The 21,797-nt window shown below is 39.9% G+C and overlaps 1 protein-coding gene across 17 annotated transcripts in view; it reads left to right on the forward strand.

Moving 5' to 3' along the window:
* Positions 1 to 21,797, forward strand: part of RIMS2 (regulating synaptic membrane exocytosis 2) — a 361,362-nt gene that overhangs the window by 31,104 nt on the left and 308,461 nt on the right. For 5 of the 17 annotated variants that reach the window (XM_070748179.1, XM_070748182.1, XM_070748173.1 and 2 more), the window contains exons 2-3: positions 18,404 to 18,436; positions 18,838 to 18,924. The exons of the other annotated variants lie outside the window; for them this stretch is intronic. In XM_070748179.1, coding sequence (XP_070604280.1) covers positions 18,404 to 18,436; positions 18,838 to 18,924 — 120 coding nt within the window. The remainder of the gene's footprint in view (positions 1 to 18,403; positions 18,437 to 18,837; positions 18,925 to 21,797) is intronic. 17 annotated transcript variants of the gene reach the window in all.

The raw sequence follows: 21,797 nt of genomic DNA on the forward strand, positions 1-21,797 counted from the left end.
TGACCCCCTCAGAGAGGGTTCGCAACTTGGGCGTCCTCCTCGATCCACAGCCGACATTGGAACATCATCTTTCGACTGTGGCGAGGAGGGCGTTTGCCCAGGTTCGCCTGGTGCACCAGTTGCGGCCCTATTTGGACAGGGAGTCATTGCTCACAGTCACTCATGCCCTCATCGCCTCGAGATTCGATTACTGCAACGCTCTCTGCATGGGGCTACCTTTGAAAAGTGTTCAGAAACTTCAGATTGTGCAGAATGCGGCCGCGAGAGCCATTGTGGGGCTCCCTAGATTCGCCCACGTTTCTGCAACACTCCGTGGCCTGCACTGGCTGCCGATCGGTTTCGGGTCACAATTCAAAGTGTTGGTAATGACCTTTAAAGCCCTACATGGCATTGGGCCAGAATACATCCGGAATTGCCTTCTACCGCACAAATCCCATAGAGTTGGCCTTCTCCGGGTCCCGTTGACCAAACAATGTCATTTGGCGGGCCCCAGGGGAAGAGTCTTCTCTGTGGCGGCCCCGGCCCTCTGGAATCAACTCCCCCCAGAGATTAGAACAGCCCCCACCCTCCTTGTCTTTCGCAAATTACTCAAGACCCACCTTTATCGCCAAGCATGGGGGAGCTAAGATATTCTTTCCCCCTAGGCCATTACAAGTTATGCATGGTATGTTTGTGTGTGTGTATGTTTGGTTTTATTATAAGGGGTTTTAGTTGTTTTATTAATTGGATTGTTACATACTGTTTTTTTATCATTGTTGTTAGCCGCCCCGAGTCTGTGGAGAGGGGCGGCATACAAATCCAATAAATAATAATAATAATAATAATATTCAGAATATATATACAGTAATTTAATAAGTTGAAGCCTTCACCTTTATTTTTTTCCTCTGTGCCTTTGTTTCAGCATTTACTTGTCACAATCTGGAGTTTCCCTGGAAAAATTCTGGCAAAATTTGAAATAGTAGCACCCTCATCTTGCTAATTTATTCCTTTGCTCTAGTATTAGGTGCCATCTCTGGCTTTGATATACTGGAGTGGCAGCTGCATCAGTCTTGACTCCTGGCAAGTATCTGGGCAAGTCTATGCAGTTTTCTTGGCAACATTTTCAAAACTGGCTTGGCCTCTTCCTTCTATAAATGTTTTTTTATTTTATTTGGAAAGAATGTTTCATTTTATTTAAATATTTAAATATTTTAAACATATACAGTAGTTGCCCATCTTGAACCAAACTCTGGGCGCTTACAATCACAAAATAAAACAATATCCACCTACACTCACTCCTCCTCTTCCTCTTCCTCCTTGAAATAATAGGTATCAATAGAAACATGAAAAACTTTGTGCAAAGATCAGTGGCAAAATTGAAGACACAGTTGCTGATCAGCGGTGATAGATACTGTGGACACCAAGCTGGTCTACAATAAAGGCCAAACAAAAGGCAGAAAACAGTCATAACAAGGCAAAGTATTACATGAATAGTACATAAAGAAACAGGCAAAGCAGATATTGGCATTTGCTTAGAACAAGAAAACTGATAATTCTGGCTGCACAAGACCAAGCTTTAATAATAAATACGTACAAAACTAGAATTGAGACACGGCTACAGGTAGCAAATGCTGCCTCTGCAAAAATAGCTGAAGAAATAAGGGCCACCAAATTGTTGGTATGAACACACAAAACAATAAAAAAATAAATATGTTAAAGTGTTCTGGGACTTTAGAATTCAAACTGACAAATACCTGCCACATACTACCCCAGACTTACCGTGTTTCCCAGAAAATAAGACACTGTCTTATATTAATTTTTGCTCCAAAAGTTGTGCTGCATCTTATTTTCGGGGGGTGCCTTATATTTCTCAAATAAGACAAATTCACAGGCAGAAAAGCTGACACCCCCAAAGAAGGTGTACCGTACGGTACACTGATTACGGTACAGTACCTGTCAGTATGGCACCCACACACACAAACAACGGCACTTATATGGTACAACAGTATACTCCCGCTATTGCAGCTTCCTGCCACCAGAGGAACTACAGTCTACGCACTGTAGTGGAGACTGTAATGGCGGTGAGACAGCAGCAGACTGTGTCTGCTGTACTGGACGGTACAAAGCGATGGAATGGGCCAGCAGGGGACGCCACATTATTACGGTACCATTATGAACAGCTTTGAATGGTACCGTATGTTTTTCCACTGTACCATATGTAAACTTGACTACGCCTTATTTTTTTGGGGTGCCTTGTATTAGCAAATTCTGCAAAACCTCTGACATACCTTACTTTCGGGGTACATCTTATTTTCGGGGAAACAGGGTAGTAGATAATAGTCCCTAAGACAAACGAGTGGCAATATGTGGACATAGCAATATGTGGAAACAGCAGATAGAAAGAACTGGAGAAAATCACAAAATACAAATGATGCAAATCCTGAATAAATTGACCTAAATTGTAAAAACTTTCTTTGTTTCATTATTGATTCTTCTGATTTATTTTTCTTATTGAAAAAATCAGGACAGGTGCAAATGTGCAATAATGATGTCAGTTTACAGTAAATAGGAAAACCCGTAAGTTTGGGTTCAGGTTCCAGAGGCCGCTGAGAAGCCCCCGGCTGTTTCAGAAGGTTACAGCCAGGCGCTGCGGCTCAGCGGAGTGCCGTTTTTGCGATTGGTGGCAGCATTTTCAGCTGATCTGGAGGCTGGAAAGGAGGTGGGGAATCCCAATAGGGAATTCCATGGGCGGAGCTTTGACATTGCGGGTTCAGCATTCGGGAGAATGCCGAGAAGCCCCCCGGCTGTTTCAGAAGGTGACAGCCGGGTGGCGGCGCTTCTCGGCGGCCTCCCAAACCTGAAAAGTTCGGGTTTGGGTTTGGGAGAACGCCGAGAAGCCCCCCGGTTGTTTTAAAAGGTGACAGCTGGGCAGTGGCGCCCAACGGAGCGCCATTTTGCGATCTGCGGTGGGTTCGTAAGCCGAAAAAAGTTTGTAAGAAGAGGCAAAAAATTTCCGAACCCCGGGTTCATATCACGAGGGGTTCGTATTACAAGGTAGCACTGTAGTTTGTAATAGGTCAACAGTAATTTGTTTGTAAATCAGTACATTTGATACCTATACCCTAGGAATCACATAGTACTGTATTAGGAATATTGAGGAAGTAGAAAAAAGAAATAGAGAAAAAAGGGGAGATGAAAAAAGAGAGAACAGAGAGAAAAGATAGAGTAGAGAGAGAGGGTATACAGTGATCTCTCGGTTAGCGCGGGGGTTACGTTCCAAGACCTCCCGCGCTAACCGATTTCCGCGTTATACTGGATGCGGAAGTAAAATCCACCATCTGCGCATGTGCGCCATTTTTTTCATGGCCGCACATGCGCAGATGGTGGAGTTTGCGTGTGGGCGGCGGGGAAGACCAAGGGAAAGTTCCTTCAGCCGCCCAACAGCTGATCTGCTCCGCAGCGCGGAAGCAGCGAGGAGCCGAAGATGGGGTAAAGGCAAAGGGGAAACCCCATCTTCGGCTCCTCGCTGCTGCCGCGCTGCGGAGCGGATCAGGTGTTGGGCGGCTGAAGGAACCTTCCCTTGGTCTTCCCGCCGCCCAGGCAAAGGGGAATCCCCAAGATCGCTTGCCGCTTGCCGCTTTGCAGCTTGGAGCCTTGCTTCGCCTCCTTCGCTGCAATAGGCAAGCGGCAAGCGATCTTGAGAAAGAGAGAGAAAGGAGGGCGACTTGCCAGTCCACGCCCCCCTGGATGAACAGCCTCGCATGGCCCCAGCGCCGGGCTCCGCTGTTGCCTCCGCCCCCATTCGGCTCTGCAGCTGAGAGGCCTTCCCGGCAGAGCCCTCCCCAACAGCTCCCGCCGCCAGCGCAAAAAAGAAAAGAAAAAAAAATCCCCAAAAGAGGCAGGCACAAAGCGGGGGCACAAGGGGAGCTGCCCGGCAGAGGTTGCTTTTTTTCTTCTCGTGGGCAAGTGGAGGGGGGGAGAGAGAAGGGAGGAAGAGAGTGTGAGAGAGGAAGAAAGAGAGAGAGAAATGATAGAAAAAAGGGGAGAAAAAAGAGAAATGAGAAAATGATTGAAGCATAGTGACAGGAAAGAAAGAGAAAGAGACAGAGAAGTGACTCTTGGTGATGACGTATGACATCATCGGGTGGGAAAAACCGTGGTATAGCAAAAAAAACGCGGACTTATTTTTTAATTAATATTTTTTGAAAAACCGCGTTGCAGCGTTTCGCGCTAATCGAGAACGCGCAAATCGAGGGATCACTGTAGATGGAAAATAGAGATGAACCAGCAATATGGCTGGTATATCGTATCAATACGACATAAATTTCAAAAATATCGCTGATGTTTTATTCTCCTTCTTATTGTTTTTAAAAATTTCTACTCGGTTTGTTTGGGAGTAGATGAATGAGATCTTCCAATGTTACATATAGGGTACATCCTTTGTGATATTGTTTGCTATTCGAGGGGAGAGATTAGGTATTTTTTTTAAATCAGGGCAACGTGGTCTACCCAAATATGGGATGGAGCATACTGCTTCCACTTTTGGCTTTCAACCTCAATACAGGAGCCTTCGCAGGCAATCGCTTTCGCAACAAACATGAACCAAGTTAATAGTCACCTTTTAATAGCGGCAGCTGTACTTGACTCCCATTCCCAAAATCTGCTAACTAGCAGTTCCCCCCTCCCCCAAAGGATTAAGTATATTAAGACCTTGTCAAATTTGTCAACAGTTGTGATGACAGGGATAAGGTTACAAGACAGTCGGTGAGGGCAATTGGTGCCCACTGCGATTACTGTGCTGGATGATTCTCTCATGTCATACAATATATTATAAAGTTTATACTAAATTTAAACAATAATTATACAAATCTTTGAAAAATCATCTTCCGAGAAATATGTAATCAGATTTCATCACACATCTATTTATTTTATTTGTTAGATTTTTATCCTGTCTTTATTACTTTATAAATAACTCAAGGCAGAGAACATACATACCACTCCTTCCTCCTCCTGTTTAATTTACATTCAGGTTATTTGGGTTAGTTATTAATGACACTTTCGTATTTAGAGACTCCTACGTTCATGCTGTCTTTTCATGAATGAGGTTTCTATTCATTTTAAATGAATACAACAACTGCAAACAAACACAAATGAGTGTCCCTAATTAGCTGGTAACAAGAACCTTGAGCTCTTGTTCAAGAATAATTATTTGTTTGGTAAATATGACTTACAATCATTATTTCATTAAACGTTCAGGAATTCCCTTTGTACCAGAACTTGACTATGACTAGGTCTACCATATCTGGTCTCCGTGACTTTAGGCAACTGTTAGATGGCAACAAAAAATTAGAGCTTCCTCTATTTCTCCTGTCAGTTAAAGATGAAGTAGTCATTAACAGGAAGGACATTTTGGTATATGATTTTATAAACTACATTTAAATCAGATCAGAGGTGACAGTTGTAATTAGTCTAATCCCATTATTTCAAGTCTGGTGGAATAAGGTATTTTGTTGCGAGCAAAGGAGTCAAGGACTCTTCTTGTGAAATAAGATGTATTAACAAAATGTATTAATTTCTGATATGCAGTGCCAGTTCCAGACAGATGAGCTGTATTCCAGAATTGGTCTAACAAGTGTAAGCTCTGGTTAGCAGTGTAATATTGCCAGAGAAGAAGCTACATAAGATTAGATTAACAGCTCTTAGTGCCTTTTTGGAAATGTTGTTACCATGGGCTCTAGGTCATTGGATATGAGTACCCCAAGGTCGTTGACAGAGTGAGGGTCATCTACAAGTTCGTTTCCTCCAAGTTTGTATTTTGTATTTTAATTCCTTTTCACAATGTGTAAGACAGAGCATTTGTTGGTTGAGATTTTTGCCAATGTTTAACCATTGAGAAGTTGCCCGTTGTTTGACCATTCTGCTATATGATCAAGGTCTTTTTGAAGGGTAGCAGCATTGTAAGTGATGTTAAATAGTTTAACATCATCAACAAAGAGAATGCAGTTGCTTATAACATGATCACAAAGATAGTTTACGTAGAGAATGAAGAGTGTTGATCCTAGAACATTGCCTTGAGGGACACTATTATTGACAGGAGCAGGAATTGATATGGCACTTCCTATTTTGACTACTTTCTGTTAGACAGGAACGCAGTTATCCAATCATGTAGGGCTTCAGAGATGTCATAGGACAGTGATGGCGAACCGATGGCTCGGGTGCCACAGGTGGCGCGCGGAGCCATATTTGCTGGCATGCAAGCTGTTGCCCTAGCTCAGCTCCAATGTGCATGTGTGTTCTGGTCAGCATATTTTTGACTCATACAGACACGCTGGGAGGGCATTTTTGGCTTCCAGAGAGCCTCCAGGGCAATGGGGGAGGGCATTTTTACCTTCCCTCAACTCCAGGGAAGTCTTTGGAGCCTGGGGAGGGTGAAACACGAGCCTACTGAGCCCACCAGAAGTTTGGAAACAGGGTGTTTCCTGCCTCCAGAGGGCCTCCAAGGGGTAGAGGAAGTTGTTTCGCTCTCCCAAGGCATAGAATTATGGATGTGGGCACTCAAGCATGCACGATAACGCACGCACACGCTTTTTCGGCACCCGAGGAAAAAAAGGTTCGCCATCACTGTCATAGGATTTTAGTTTCAGAAGTAGTATCCTGAGCAGCTCAAGGTTGTCCCAGCCTTCCATCCTCTCCAGGTCAGTAAAATGAGGACCCAGATTGTTGGGGGTAATATGTTGGCATTGGAAACTGCTCAGAAAGTGCTACGAAATACTTATAAAGTGGTATATCATTCTGTACTATTGTTATTGCTATTTTATTTATCATTTCTATATCCTTCTTCTTATATCTATATTTTGTATCACTATGTTTTCTAATCTTAACAATTTCTTAGCTCTTTAGCTCTTTCCTTTTCATCCAGGTCTTCAACTCTTCTAGACAGTCTCAGTCTATTTGCACATGAAAACCCTTTCCTTTCCTTTATAGACCTGTAAATGGGCTTTTCTGTCTTGAGAGGTCCTTGGTGCTCTCTGAACTTAAATAAAGTTCATAAATAGCAGATGTTGCAGGACCTGGAGACAGCACAATAGAAATTAACTGAAGAAAATCACAGACCTACAGAAACAAAATAGTACCAATAGTAATAGGCATCTCAATTGCAACCCCAAAACAATTGGAGTGTCATTTGAAGCCATGAGCATTGGCAAAATCACCACCAGTCAGTTGCAAAAGGCAGCTTTATTGGAACAGCTTACATCCTGCGACAATACTTTCAACACCATCAAACAAGAATATCTGCCTATCGCAGATCTTTGGGAAAGATGTGAAGTAGATAAAAATACTATTTTCAGTCTAAACATCTGATTGACTGTGCGACCAACCATAGTCTAAACATCTGGCTGATTGTACAACCAACCGTAAATAATGATTTTCTTATCTGCTTTGCCTGCTAGTTTTTTAATGCAATGACACTGGCCAATGGTCATGTAAAAGATGCATGGCAAAGAAAAGTATTACGTGGCCAGTATATATAAAAAAACCTAGCAGGCAAAGCAAATAACATGACCTGGCAATGATTAAAAGCAGGAAAGTTGGAAGAGCCAGAGGGTAATTCTGGCTATAAGACACACACATACAATGCTAGAACCGAAAAGATATCAATAGATAGCAAAATTATTCATTATCCCACTGTTATTACTTTATAAATAAATCAAGGCAGAAAATGTATATTATATTCCTCCATTCTCCTATTTTCCCCACAATAACAATCCTGTGAGATGGGTTGGGCTGAGAGTGATTGAAAGTGATTGAACCAAAGTTACCCAGTGAGCTTTCAATGTCTAAGGTGGGGCTAGGACTCAGCCTCATAATTTCTACACCAATACCTCCACCAATACCATCTCTGCAAAGAATCTGAAGAAACAATGCATCACCTAGTTAGCTGCTGCAAGAACATTGTGTAGACCAGTGATGGCGAACCATTTTTTCCTCGGATGCCGAAAGAGCATGCATGCCCGCTATCGCACATGCGCGAGTGCCCACATCCATAATACAATGCCTGGGGAAGGCGAAAACCACTTTCCCCATATCTCCAGAGGCCCCCTGGGGGCCTGAAACGTCCTTTTCCCCAACTTCTGGTGGGTCCAGTAGGCTTGTGTTTCACCCTCCCCAGGCTTCAAAGGATTCCTTAGAGCTGGGGGAGGGTAAAACCCCCCTCCCAGAGCATCTGTGCAAGCCAAAAATCAGCTGGCCAGCATACACATGCACGTTGGAGCTTAGCTAGGGCAACGGCTCATGTGTCAGCAGATATGGCTTTGTGTGCCACCTGTGGCACCTGTGCCATCGGTTAGCCACCACTGGTATAGACTGTCTACAAAAAGGATGAGACTGGGTAGCAACAATAGTGAATTGTAATATCTACAAAAATATCAATTTCCTGTAAGCAAGAATTGATGAGCTGCTGCCCCCATGGGGGCGGGGGAACGCAGGGGGGCCCCAGTAACATGCATACTTGAATACTTAATAGTTTTTTTTATTGTCCTTTCTTCTCTAGTACCTTAGTATGATCCTTAATTACTTTTAAAATAGAAAATAATTGAATAGTATGTTTTTACCCATAAACGCTTTAATTATTGTAATCATTGTCTAGAACTGAACTTTTGTAGCAATTAAAGAAAATTGAGTAACTTGCCTAATCTGTTATGATATTGAACCTTGCGGTTTCAGTACATAACTTTAAAATGTTACTGTGCTATCTATCATTTGGCCTTTTTGTGGCTATTCAAATAATGTAACTTAATCAACTGAAACAGAGTCCAAGCACCTATTTGAAAACTTATCTTGGTTGGTAAGCCACTCCCACCCAGTCACATGACCTTTAAGCCACCCCTGGTCATGTGATTGTCAAGCCATTCCCACATGGCTGGCAAGCTACTCCTGCCTGGTCACATTACCATCAAGCCACACCCACAAAATAAGCCACACCCACAACGGGGCAGTAAAAATTTTGGCAGCCCGTCACTGATTGATGGGATTGCAAAACAAACAAAATGATAGAAAATAAATAAATTATCTGGGACTTTAGAATTCAAACAGACTAACATCTGCCACACAACACCCCATGCATAACCACTACTGATAAGAAAAACAAAAAAGTCTAGATAATGGATATCACAACACCTGACGACAGCAGAATTGAAGAGAAAGAATAGGAGAAAAATCATAAAATACAAAGACGTGCAAATAGAAGTAGATTGAGCATGGTAAAAGAAAGCAAAGTTAGTAATAAGAGTAATAGGTACCTTGGGCAAACCAAAACAACTGGAGCACCACTTGAATACCACTGACATTGAGAAAACCAGCCAATTGCAAAAGCAGCTTTACTTGGAATGGTTTATATCCTGCAGCAATACTTTAGTATTAAACATTTGCCTCTCCCAGTTTTTGGAAAGCACTTGGTAGGTGAATATAAATGCCAGATCCAATCTAAACATCTGACTGAATGTGTAACAATTCCAGTATAGTGTTTCACTTACCTTTGCTACTGGTTTGGAGATGTCCGCGATTGCGCACATGCTCATTTTACTCATACACACCACTTCTGCGCATGCATAGATAATCCGTGATGATATCTGGGTGGGTGGGTGGAGCCTCCTGACGCAGCCGCTACCAGTTTGCCCAAACCGATGTGAACTGGTAGCAATCCACCACTGGGCCATTCATAATTTTTTTATTATGTCTCACCCAGCGGTGGGTTGCTCCCAGTTCGAACCAGTAGCAAAATAATTTACAATCCACCATGGTCTCACCTTTTTTTTGTAAGTCAAAGTGGAAAACATCTTTAATATTCCTACTTCCTATTTTCCCCACAACAACCACCTTGTGAGATGGGTTGGGCTGAGAAAAAGAGATTGCCACAGGGTCAACTAGCCAGCTTTCATGTAGAAGGGCAGCCTTACAATCTCCTGGTTTATAGGGTAATATCTTAACTACTATTTCAACGTGTACGTAAAATATATAAAACTATATAAATATGTATACACATGGCAGGGCAAAAGCTATAACCTAAAAAAGGCAAGGTTAAACTGTTAAGAATCACACACTATCAAAGGTTAAAATAGAAATTCTGCAGTCTAAGGATGATTAATGGAAAATAATTACAACGCAAAAGACCAGCACACCACACATAACCCCCCCCCTCCCCAAAAGCTTGGGACAGGAAAAGCAGATAAGGAAGATTTATAATAAGTTTGTATGTGGAAATAAATAACTAAATAAGAAGAGAAAATAGGGATTAGTTGCAGAAACCTCTTGAGCAGATTAATTTAAACAGTGAACTATAGGTGCTCAAAGCTGTGTAGGATGAAACTGCAGAACTCCTTAAAAATGTAGGAAAATGTGAATTTAGTGGTAGAAATTGAAAGCATAGGAAATTGAATTTGTACAGGATAGGAAATGACTTCTGGTAGAAAGCGGCCAATTGAAGATCACACAAGATCTTCCAGACAGCAATGCTTTTTCGGGGAACTTCCCTCTTTCCAGAATATGTGATAAGAGAACACATTTGGGAGAGAGAGGAGTTCCCTAAGGATGGGCTCCACCATGAGTCCCAAAACTTGGAAGAATAAACCTCAGTGACAAACTCAGATTTGCATCCTGCAACTATTTTACCGATTTAAAAGAAGTTCCTTTTTTGATCACAGTCTGATATTCCTTTTTGAAGAACAGTGCTGCTTTAGAGACATTTTTATTATTAAATAACAAGGAAGAGGATTATCCGGGACCGCCTTCTGCCGCACGAATCCCAGCGACTGGTTAGGTCCCACAGAGTGGGCCTTCTCCGGGTCATGTCGACTAAACAATGTCGTCTGGCGGGACCCAGGGGAAGAGCCTTCTCTGTGGTGGCTCCGACCCTCTGGAACCAGCTCCCCCCAGAGATTAGGATTGCCCCCACCCTCCTTGCCTTTCGGAAACTCCTTAAAACCCACCTCTGCCGTCAGGCATGGGGGAATTGAAACATCTCCCCCTTGCCCATGTAGTTTCTGTGTATGATTCGACTGTGTGCTTGTTTTTTATATATTGGGGTTTCTTTTGGATTTTTTAACCTAAAACTGTAATTTAGATTGCTAAATATTAGATTTGTTAGTATGTATTGTTTACCATTTTTGTGAGCCGCCCCGAGTCTACGGAGAGGGGTGGCATATAAATCCAATAAATCTAATCTAATCTGATCTGATCTATAGGCAGTGAGCCAAAATCAGGAAGCATGAATGTTTCCTTTCCTTAACTTTTTGGGAGAAACATATGGATTGAAAATGAAGTGTCTTAATTTTCCTTAAAAAAAACCACCCTGTTAAACTCATTTGATATTGGAAGTTAAAAGTTGTGACTTTGAATTCTTAGGGAGGGAGGGTAAAATCTTCTGATTGTAACTGAATCTGATTGGCCAAGACACAACTGCTGGTCTGCAAATATATTTTTAAAAGATTAACTCTTTGACCATAAGAGGGAGCCAAAAAACTCCAAAATACAAAAGCTTTTTTCATTCTATAAAACCCTGAGACAGACAAGATGTAAAACAAACTGAAACACTACCACGGGAAGCTGTTAAGACGGCTAGATCTCATGATAAAAGTTTTGGAGGAATGCTCAGACAAAATTATTCAAACAATTCACGTATTCAGAAGAAAGATCGATGACCCAGGGATGCACCAAGTGCAGAAATTTATCAAACTACTGAGATGGCTTCACAAATAAAGGACAAAGTAAATGATAAAGTTGATTTTTTTTGCAATATAAGAATTGATAGAGTGCTCATTATGAAGGTGCCTTATTTCTAGTAGAATTAAAAGAAGAACTGTAAATAAGTCACTGAGCTATATGAAAATAACTCCTCTAAAAGAAGTATCTGATGAACATTCTAATAGAAAAAACAGCTTAGTACCCGTTCAGTAGCTATTTTGAAGATAAAGATTTTATTTTACTGGGACAAGTTGGAGGGGGTAACTTAAATGTAATAGGAAAATTGGAGTCAGAAAGAGTCTTACTGATTTAACCCATGTTAAAAGAAATATTAAATTTGGATAAGAAAACTTATTATTTTGTACTAGTAGTAAGTGGGTTTGAAAGTATAATGAAAAACTTACTATTACAATTTGCAAAATATTGCTGAAACTGAATTTGGAAAATGAATGGTATGTTTAATACTGTGTGAAATGTTTGAGCAATGAGAAATTTATAATGAATTATAACTAGAAATATTTTTTAATAAAACAATGTATTAGAAGTAATTGCATCTGTAAGAATGGCAATTTTAAAAGCATTTTTAAAGTTTCAATTTTAAAATGAATTTAAAATTGGAATTAGAAGTTTTTTTCTTTAGGGTTGTTGAACAAAGAATTTGAAAGACTGTGGGATTTTTGCTATTATAGACGATGACAATACATAAATCTAATAAATGTAAATAGAAAGATATATTATTTTTTACAATAGAAATAACGGACAGGAAAAATGGATTTGGTTGGGATGGCATTGTTAACTGTTTTAAACTAAGATAAACTTTTATCCAGTTTGGTTTCCATTTGGGAATTGCTTCTAGACCTTTTGCTCAAAATAAAAGGGAAAAAATCCTTTAGACTTTAGTTAGAAGATAGTATAATTGTTTAGTTACAGAAATGGTTGGTAATTACTAAATGTAATGCAGGAAGGAGGCTTTAGCTCTGGTTAATATTTTACTGTAGTGGAAAGAGTTGGAAATTAATACGTCTCCCTCCCTTTTTTTATTATTATCATGCACCCCTCTTTTCCCCTTGTCTAATCTTTATTTTCATTGTATTTTATATTATAATAAATTTGAATAAAAGTTTAAAAAGAGGAGAGGAAATGGGAGATGATCATATAGAGGCTTTGCTGCTCTCCTTTTAATTCAAAGACTATAGTTCTTTGTGACAGCCAGTTTGATGTAGTGGTTGAGGCACCACACAGACACTGGGACTCTATGAGTTCTAATCCTATCTTAGTACTAAGCTAGCTAGGTGACTTTGGGTAGTTAGTCCTTTTCAGTCCTAAGAAAAAGGCAATGCCAAACTACTTCCAAAAATGTTTCCAGGAACAATGTGGATACTTGCTGATTTGAAGGCGCACACAAAGAAATAGCTCTTCATGCACAGCCTAAGGGGAAAACTTAGATTGTGAATTTATGCTAGAATATGCCAGAAGGAATTTGATATACAGTGGTACCTCAAGATACGAACCCCTCGTCTTACGAACAACTCGTGATACGAACCCGGGGTTCAGAAAAATTTTGCCTCTTCTTACGACCTTTTTTCGAGTTACGAACCGGCGTTCGGAGACTGCTGGGAAGCCGCGCGGCTGTTTTAAAAGGTGACAGCCGGGCGGCGGGGCTTCCCAGAAGCCTCCCGAACGCCGGTTCGTAACTCGAACAAAGTTTGTAAGAAGAGGCAAAATTTTTCTGAACCCCGGGTTCGGTTCGGGAGGTTGCTGGGAAGCCCCCCAGCCCGGCTGTCACCTTTTAAAACAGCCGCGCCACTTCCCAGCTGTCTCCCGAAGCCGAACGCGGAAGTTCGGCTTTGGCGTTCGGCTTCAGGAGACAGCTGGGAAGCGGCGCGGCTGTTTTAAAAGGTCGCAGCCGGCCTGGGGGGCTTCCCAGCACCCCCCGAACCCGGGTTTGGGGTTTGGGGGGGTGCTGGAAAGTCCCCCAGGCCGGCTGCGACCTTTTAAAACAGCCGCGCCGCTTCCCAGCTGTCTCCTGAAGCCGAACGCGGAAGTTCGGCTTTGGCGTTCGGCTTCAGGAGACAGCTGGGAAACGGCGCGGCTGTTTTAAAAGGTCGCAGCCGGCCTGGGGGGCTTCCCAGCACCCCCCGAACCCGGGTTCGGGGGGGGGTGCTGGGAAGCCCCCCAGGCCGGCTGTCACCTTTTAAAACAGCCGCGCGGCTTCCCAGCAGTCGCCGAAAGCCGTTTTTTTGCGGGTTTTTTTTGGTTGCACGGATTAATTGACTTTACATTGTTTCCTATGGGAAACAATGTTTCGTCTTACGAACCTTTCGTCATACGAACCTCCTCCTTGCACCAATTAAGTTCGTATCGTGAGGTATTACTGTATATACATACATATATATATATATATATATATATATATATATATATATATATATACATGTAACATATTTTTGCTGATAATGAAAAGGAAGGGAGACTACTATAGATCTATTTCAAGCTTATTTGCCTTCATTAGGTAGCCACACCCTTACTGGGATTTGAACCTGGGGCTCTGCCTTAACCTCTAGGCTACAGGCTCATCTCCTGTATCGCTTGTACCAGGGAAGGGTTATGTGTAGTTTTTGTCGAGTCTATCTATCTCACTATATCTATCTCACTATAAAAGGAAGAATGAAGGCAAGTAAACTGTATTTATGTTTGGGAGAGAGAGAGAAGGAGAGACAGCTCCCCCTATTATTTTGCTGAAAAAAAGCAGTATGCCTAACAAAAAACTACCGTACCTTATTTGGAAGACTGAACAAAATAAGACGGGAGCCACCAAAAAGAAAGTAGCAGAAAAAACTACAGCAAGTGAAGCAATTGGAGTCACAGAATGAATACTATAAAGCAGCAAAAGGAAGCAATGGATTCAGGTGGGGGATAGATTCTGGAGCCAATAACTGTATAATAACAACAAATGACTTTTAATAGAATGAGATGAAGCAATGAAAAAGTTTGCCTAGCATATGAGAGAGGGCTAACATTGCAAGGAATTGGAAATGGAGTTGTAAAATGTTTCACCACCAGTGTGAAATACAAGGAACACCCCCTCCTCCCAAAAAGACATCTGCTTGCATAAGTAATAGATAGAAGTCTACTTTCTATGAAATGTCTGATCAGGGTTGCAATGGAAACATACAGTTTCTAATGAAGTGAACATTAATTTCTTTTACTACCGGTTCTCTGGGCGTGGCTTTGTGGACGTGGTATGGCTTGGTGGGCATGGCAAGGCAAGGATATTGCAAAATTTCCATTCCCTCCCCACTCCTGGGGGAAAGATAATGTGAAATCTCCATTCCCACCCCACTCTGGTGCCAGCCAGAGGTGGTATTTGCTGGTTCTCTGAACCACTCAAAATTTCCGCTACTAGTTCTCCAAACTACTCAAAATTTCTGGTACTGTTTCTCCAGAACCTGTCAGAACCTGCTGGATTTCATCCCTGCCTTACAGGTGAAGGGTGAAGAAGCCAGAGTGGTAACTACCCTCTTCACTAGAATTGCATCTGTCTGTGGCACAGATGACTCAGAATTGTGATCTCTAAAGCCATAAAGTAGCTTGCAAGTCAATACAATAGAACAGAGACAGGACATTATGATACATAAATTACAAAGGAAACTTACGTCACTACCCAACATCATCAACAGCTGATCAAATAATCCCTTGGATGTATTCATAGTGACTATATGGAATAATAAGAAAAGTGACTTTCAGGAAACTGATTTTTCATCATCTTCATTGATTACCACACAATACAGAAAGACACAGCTATAAAGTGCAAAAAACATGCAAAATGAGAGACTAAAGCCCAAATAATACATGAAGATGGTACGCAATATAGTCTAGTGCTAGTTAATTATCTTCTGAAATAACAGTGGAGTAGAATATTTGAATACGGAGACAATGGAAATAACAGAACATGAAACACCAGATTATGTAACATATTCTAGAGCAAAATGGATTAACCGAAAGAATGATTGCTTGACAGGATCTGAAAAGAAGCATTTTGATATATGTTAATCTATCCCACAAGTTCTAGGGAGAGGCAGTTATGGTACTTGGCTATCTACAGAGTTGGGTACCAATAGAAGACATAGAAAAGACAGGATAGCATTGCATGAATCTTAACATAGGCTATTAAAGCCATCTATTTGGCTACAGAATCTGTATGTAGATTCCAAGTAAGAAATGCTCATAGCTGAGTAACAGAGCAAAGATGAACATAATGGTTAGATATAATAAGAAGATTAAAGGAGGCAGCTGGGTGAACCCCAAGTTATACAGAGCAACCATGTGAACAATTCATTCTTTGATAACATGCACTGAGGTGAAATCTGGAAGCAAATGAACCATGAAGAGTATTTATTATAATATATCTGTAAAGCAGGAGATCCATCCAATTAGCTAAAGAATTGCCAGAAGAGGCATATTTGGCACAAGTCAAACAGGAGGCAAACGGTATTTCCAACCACTTGTACAAAAGGAAAACAAACAACATGTCTGTTCTGTCGAGCTCTCTGGTAGAATCCTCCCGAAAATTCACAGATACAAATTTCAGAGACACACACGTTTGAAAATTCAAAACAATGCTCTAAATACCGAAAATTCAAATAAACTAAGCCCTCTTTTTGTATAGCAAAGAGCACTCGTCTCCAAACAAACTGGTAATTTGTACAAGTCCCTTATCAGTTCTGTGATACTTAGCTTGCAGCTGTGAGGTAATTCACAGTCCTTCTTCTTTCACAAAGTGAAACACAACTTTGCTCTGGTTTAGTTTCAAAGCGGGGAAAAATCAGCACACAAAGGTCAAAGTCAGCAAGGCAGGCACGAAACACAAGGATCAGATAATCCTCCACAATGGCCAAACCCACATGCTGCTATTTATAGCAGCCTCACTAATTACCACAGCCCCACGGAACCACAGGTGGCCTCATTTTCTTTGATAATAATCTCTCAGTTGTTGCTGCCTATGCATCGCTCTCCGCATGCGTGGCTCTTTCATTAACTCTTTTCCGAATCCAAGGAGGAGCTAGATAAGTGATCTCCTTCTGAGCTGTCTGCCACACTCTCCTCCCCCCTGTCACTCATGTCTTCTTGGTCAGAGGAGCCTTCATCAGCAGATTCCAACGGGAGCAAAACAGGCCTGCGGCATGTGGATGTCTCCCCCACATCCACAGTCCTTGGGACAGGAGCTGGGCCAGAGCTAACCACAACAATGTCCAACCAGCCAGCCAATGCACAGATAACAAGGGGATTCCAAATCTCAGAAGTCAAGGTTTAATCAAGAGCATAACTGCTAGAAAAAAATCTGACATAGTCAGAACCCATGAAATTCATAAACCTACCACCTGGAAGTACATCAGAGGTGCAGTTTGACATCTATTTAGCAATTTGTCATATTTTGAAACTTAGTTTTGCTGTTGATATTTTAATGAGAGCCTCATTGAGCTATTATTCACTTATTTACGTTGTATGACTTTCCAATTTACCAACAGTGATTCTGGCAGCTAATATACGATTAAAACCATAGAAACATAGAAAAATAGAAGACTGACGGCAGAAAAAGACCTCATGGTCCATCTAGTCTGCCCTTATACTATTTTCTGTATTTTATCTTAGGATGGATATATGTTTATCCCAGGCATGTTTAAATTCAGTTACTGTGGATTTATCAACCACGTCTGCTGGAAGTTTGTTCCAAGGATCTACTACTCTTTCAGTAAAATAATATTTTCTCACGTTGCTTTTGATCTTTCCCCCAACTAACTTCAGATTGTGTCCCCTTGTTCTTGTGTTCACTTTCCTATTAAAAACACTTCCCTCCTGAACCTTATTTAACCCTTTGACATATTTAAATGTTTCGATCATGTCCCCCCTTTTCCTTCTGTCCTCCAGACTATACAGATTGAGTTCATTAAGTCTTTCCTGATACGTTTTATGCTTAAGACCTTCCACCATTCTCGTAGACCGTCTTTGGACCCGTTCAATTTTGTCAATATCTTTTTGTAGGTGAGGTCTGTTAAGATAGCACAGAGGAGAACATGCTATAAACTGAGGCCAGTTTAGTCATTCAGTATTCCAGTTGTTACAGACAGATTCATCCAATGTTCTGCCTCCATGCTAAGAGAAAAACAAGATTTTCAGAGCCTTATGGAAGGATTGCAGCATCTAAATCTTATGAATTTAAAAACAAATCTTATGGGGCAGTCTATAAGTAAATCAAATAATCATTTTATTGCAAATATAATATTTGAAAAGTGTGAACTAATTTTGAAGATAGTGATTACCTTATAAGCATATCAATAACATTATTATTATTTGTTTCATTTGGTTTACTACTGTATATCGTGAATTGCTTTTTATATATTTTTCGACACTGAAACTACAACTTTAAAACTGGAGATTGTATGGCTAATTATATGTCTTAAGATTCCAGTATTTCCATTAATTCTGTAAAAACACCATAGTATATTATTTCCTGGAGACATTTTATGTTTTGTGATACTGCATTAATATATTTTGCCTAGTGGAAAACTGGTTAGGATGCAAGATGTAAATTAAATTAAAAATATTCTTCCGATGCCTCTCAGAGATATAGAAAAGGATTTATGTCCTATATACACTGCACTCAGTTGCGCACTTATTTTTTTAGGGGTAAAGAAGAACAAAAACAACCAGTGACACAGTAAGTAAAAAAAAACAAAAACTCAAGTGCAGTGGGCTTTACTTCTCTACTTTTGCCATTTTCTGCTTTCTGCACCTTTGATGGTTTTAAACTAATACCGGATAGGCTGCAGTTAGTTATCTGCTTTCGGATTGGCTTCTAAGAGCTGCTTTCAGTGTGTTATTTCATCCACATTTCAGTTGGATGTGGTTTCTTGCTACCTGCTTGCGGAGTATTCTGGTTTAAAACTATTCTCCCCTAAATCCTAATTGTGGCTGACTTAATTGCAGTGAGCATTTCCATTTGGCTGTAGCTTTCCTGCATTTACATGATGATGATGATGATAATGATTATAGAAAAAAAAACTATACTACTATGATTTCATTTGGTTATTCAGTCACATTATTTGCTTATTTGAACAGGTGGTTTGCCTTTAGTGGGTTCACTGAGCTGGTAAATAACGTTCTTCAGCCACAGCAAAAACAACAAAATGAGAAGGAGCCCCAGACGTAAGTAAGCTACTGTGTGTAGATTTAGTTTCGCTCTAACATTGAGACATACCAAAGGGTATGTTTAAGGGATAACTCTAAAACAACATCTTTTAAAATTGAGGCTGAATTCTTAATGCAGTTTTTCTGGGGTGTAAATTCCACTTAATACAGTGTTATATCCTAATTAGTTAGTAGGTATAAAACTACACTAAACAACCAAACTTGCTCTTCAAATTTTCACTGATAAAAATGAATTGCACCTGGCCTTTGTTGGGCCCATAACCTGTTAGGCAGAGAGAGTTTTGCACACATGGAAGTTAACCCACCAAGTAGCCACAGTTAACCACTATACCTAATTGAAGTCTTCAATGAAACACAGCAGCAGGCTTTCTTGCAAAAATATATATTTTACTTCTCTTTTATCAAACTGTTTCTCTAAATAAACTATCATACAATACTTTCATATAACTCTTATAAAATACACCATTGCAACCACTAAGCACTAAACTACAAACCACTCTGTAACAAAACCACTCACTATAACAAAGCGCCCTCTGTAACAAACCACTCTCTGTAACAAAACTACTCCTTAACAAAACCACTCTCTGTAACAAACCACTCTGTAACAAACCACATCAATACAAGGGTGTTCCTTCTTATATTGGATACAGCCAATCAGGTTTCAGCACAATTAGCAAACCCATGATTACATGCTGATTATGGCTTACATCAGCGTCTCCCATGGTTACAAACCATTTACTTGCATTGTGATATTACCTTCAGAAATGAACTTCTAACATCCTTTAATTTGGTTGGGGAGCCCATTGAAAGTAACACGACTGAACTTTCGCATAAATAAATAAATATATTTAGCTATCAATATTAAATATTTATATAACTTTTAGATAAATAAATATACATGATTGATATGACCATACAATTGAAATTTCAGTCCATTTTAATTGTCTAAAAAGTTTACATACATCTAATATATTATACATCGTCACTCATACTTTGTCAATATGTGTCAAGTTGAAAGACTTTGACTAACTATATTTTTGTTTTGGGTGATGTCTATAAATGACTATCCCTTGAGGAGAAAGTCAGAAACTAATTCCTTTAAAAAAATACAGTGATTGTAAAAGAAATTGAAAAAAAACCCACATAGGTGACAATGTACAGTGGTGCCTCTACCTAAGAATGCCCCTACTTATGAACTTTTCTAGATAAGAACCAGGTGTTCAAGATTTTTTTGCCTCTTCTCAAGAACCATTTTCTACTTACAGACCTGAGCTTCTGAAACTGTAACTGGAAAAGGCAGGGAGAAGCCTCCTTGGGGCCTCTCTAGGAATCTCCTGGATGGAAACAGGGCCAGAAAAGGTGGGGGGAAGCCTCTGTGGGGCCTCTCTAGGAATCTCCTGGAAGGAAACAGGGCTGGAAAATGTGGGAGGAAGCCTCTGCGGGGCCTCTCTAGGAATCTCCTGGGAGGAAACAGGGCCTCTACCCTCCCTGCGGTTTCCCCAATCGATACATTATTTACTTTTACATTAATTCCTATGGGAAAAATTGCTTTTTCTTACAAATTTTTCTACTTAAGAACCTGGTCACGGAACGAATTAAGTTCATAAGTAGAGGTACCACTGTATATTTAAAAGAGCTGAACATCAATAATTTTTAAAGCACGTCATAAAGTGTATACTATAGTTTTTGAAGGTTTAAAAGCGTCTTTCAATTTTGGAGGTCTGAACATGATGGCATGGATTAGACTCTATATGTATTGGTTACATTCACTTCTTAAATATTTTGGCACATAAATTACTATTGTTTCCATACTAGCAGAGTAATACTTGAAGATAAAAGAAGAATATATAACTTTGGCAGACATTTCTACTAATTTATGAAAGTTATCCAGTCATTGAAAATGGCTTTGTTGGGGAGAGATAAAACATTTTACCTTTGTTATATACTATTTTATTGAAAACTTCTAATAGGCATATTTTATATTATGTTATTTCAGCCCATGTGATAATTAGAATTCAAATTTCAACCCTCTTTTTATTTATACAAACTAGTAATATTGAAAAATGTAGGCCATGGTTTAGGTACACATGTACGTAGTATTCATAATATATAATGTATATAATTGAGGAAGATCATATTTCTGGGATTAGTTTGGGATATAATACTGCTATCAGAAGAGATATGTTATTTATGAATTGATAGGAACATGAATATTAGAGCTATATACAAATATATCCATACATATCTTTTGAATCTCAAATCTGTTTTTATTTTTTAAAGCATTTGATGTTTTTAACTAGTCTTACTAACAATTCCATTGAAATCAACTGACCTTCTTAACGCTATTTTGACTGTAATATTAGCAAAACAGAAATTGAAGTTATCTGTTTGCTTGATAAGAATTCTTTTAAGTGACTAAAAATAAACCTTAAACTAGCTGGTGTGATATAATATTACCAAGATTAAAATGTCTGCTGGTTAAGATACAATAAATTTATTGGTTTCTCTTTATCTGTCTTGCACTCCACTTTAAAAGGTACATTTTTGTAATCATTCAGACAGATATGAATCCTGTCGAAGCATCTTGCTTTTAAAACTTTGACTTTGAGTTGTATTTGTTGACTGATCTTTTTATTTCAATATACCATTGTTTAGTAGCTATTCGGTACCACTATTTTCAGCCTTCTAGAACTCTTAGACTTCTTTTAACCTTACTGTTGCTTATAGTTGGGGGTCACCTTTTAAGACTAATATTTTTCTTCCCTACCCATTCTCCATCACTCTCAAAATCTTTAAAATATTTCAAGATCAGTTCTCTAGTTTCTGCATTTTCTAAACATTTTCATTTTTTCCATAATGTTTCTTATTTG

Source organism: Erythrolamprus reginae, chromosome 3 (genome assembly GCF_031021105.1).
Source record: "Erythrolamprus reginae isolate rEryReg1 chromosome 3, rEryReg1.hap1, whole genome shotgun sequence".
Lineage (NCBI taxonomy): Eukaryota > Metazoa > Chordata > Lepidosauria > Squamata > Dipsadidae > Erythrolamprus > Erythrolamprus reginae.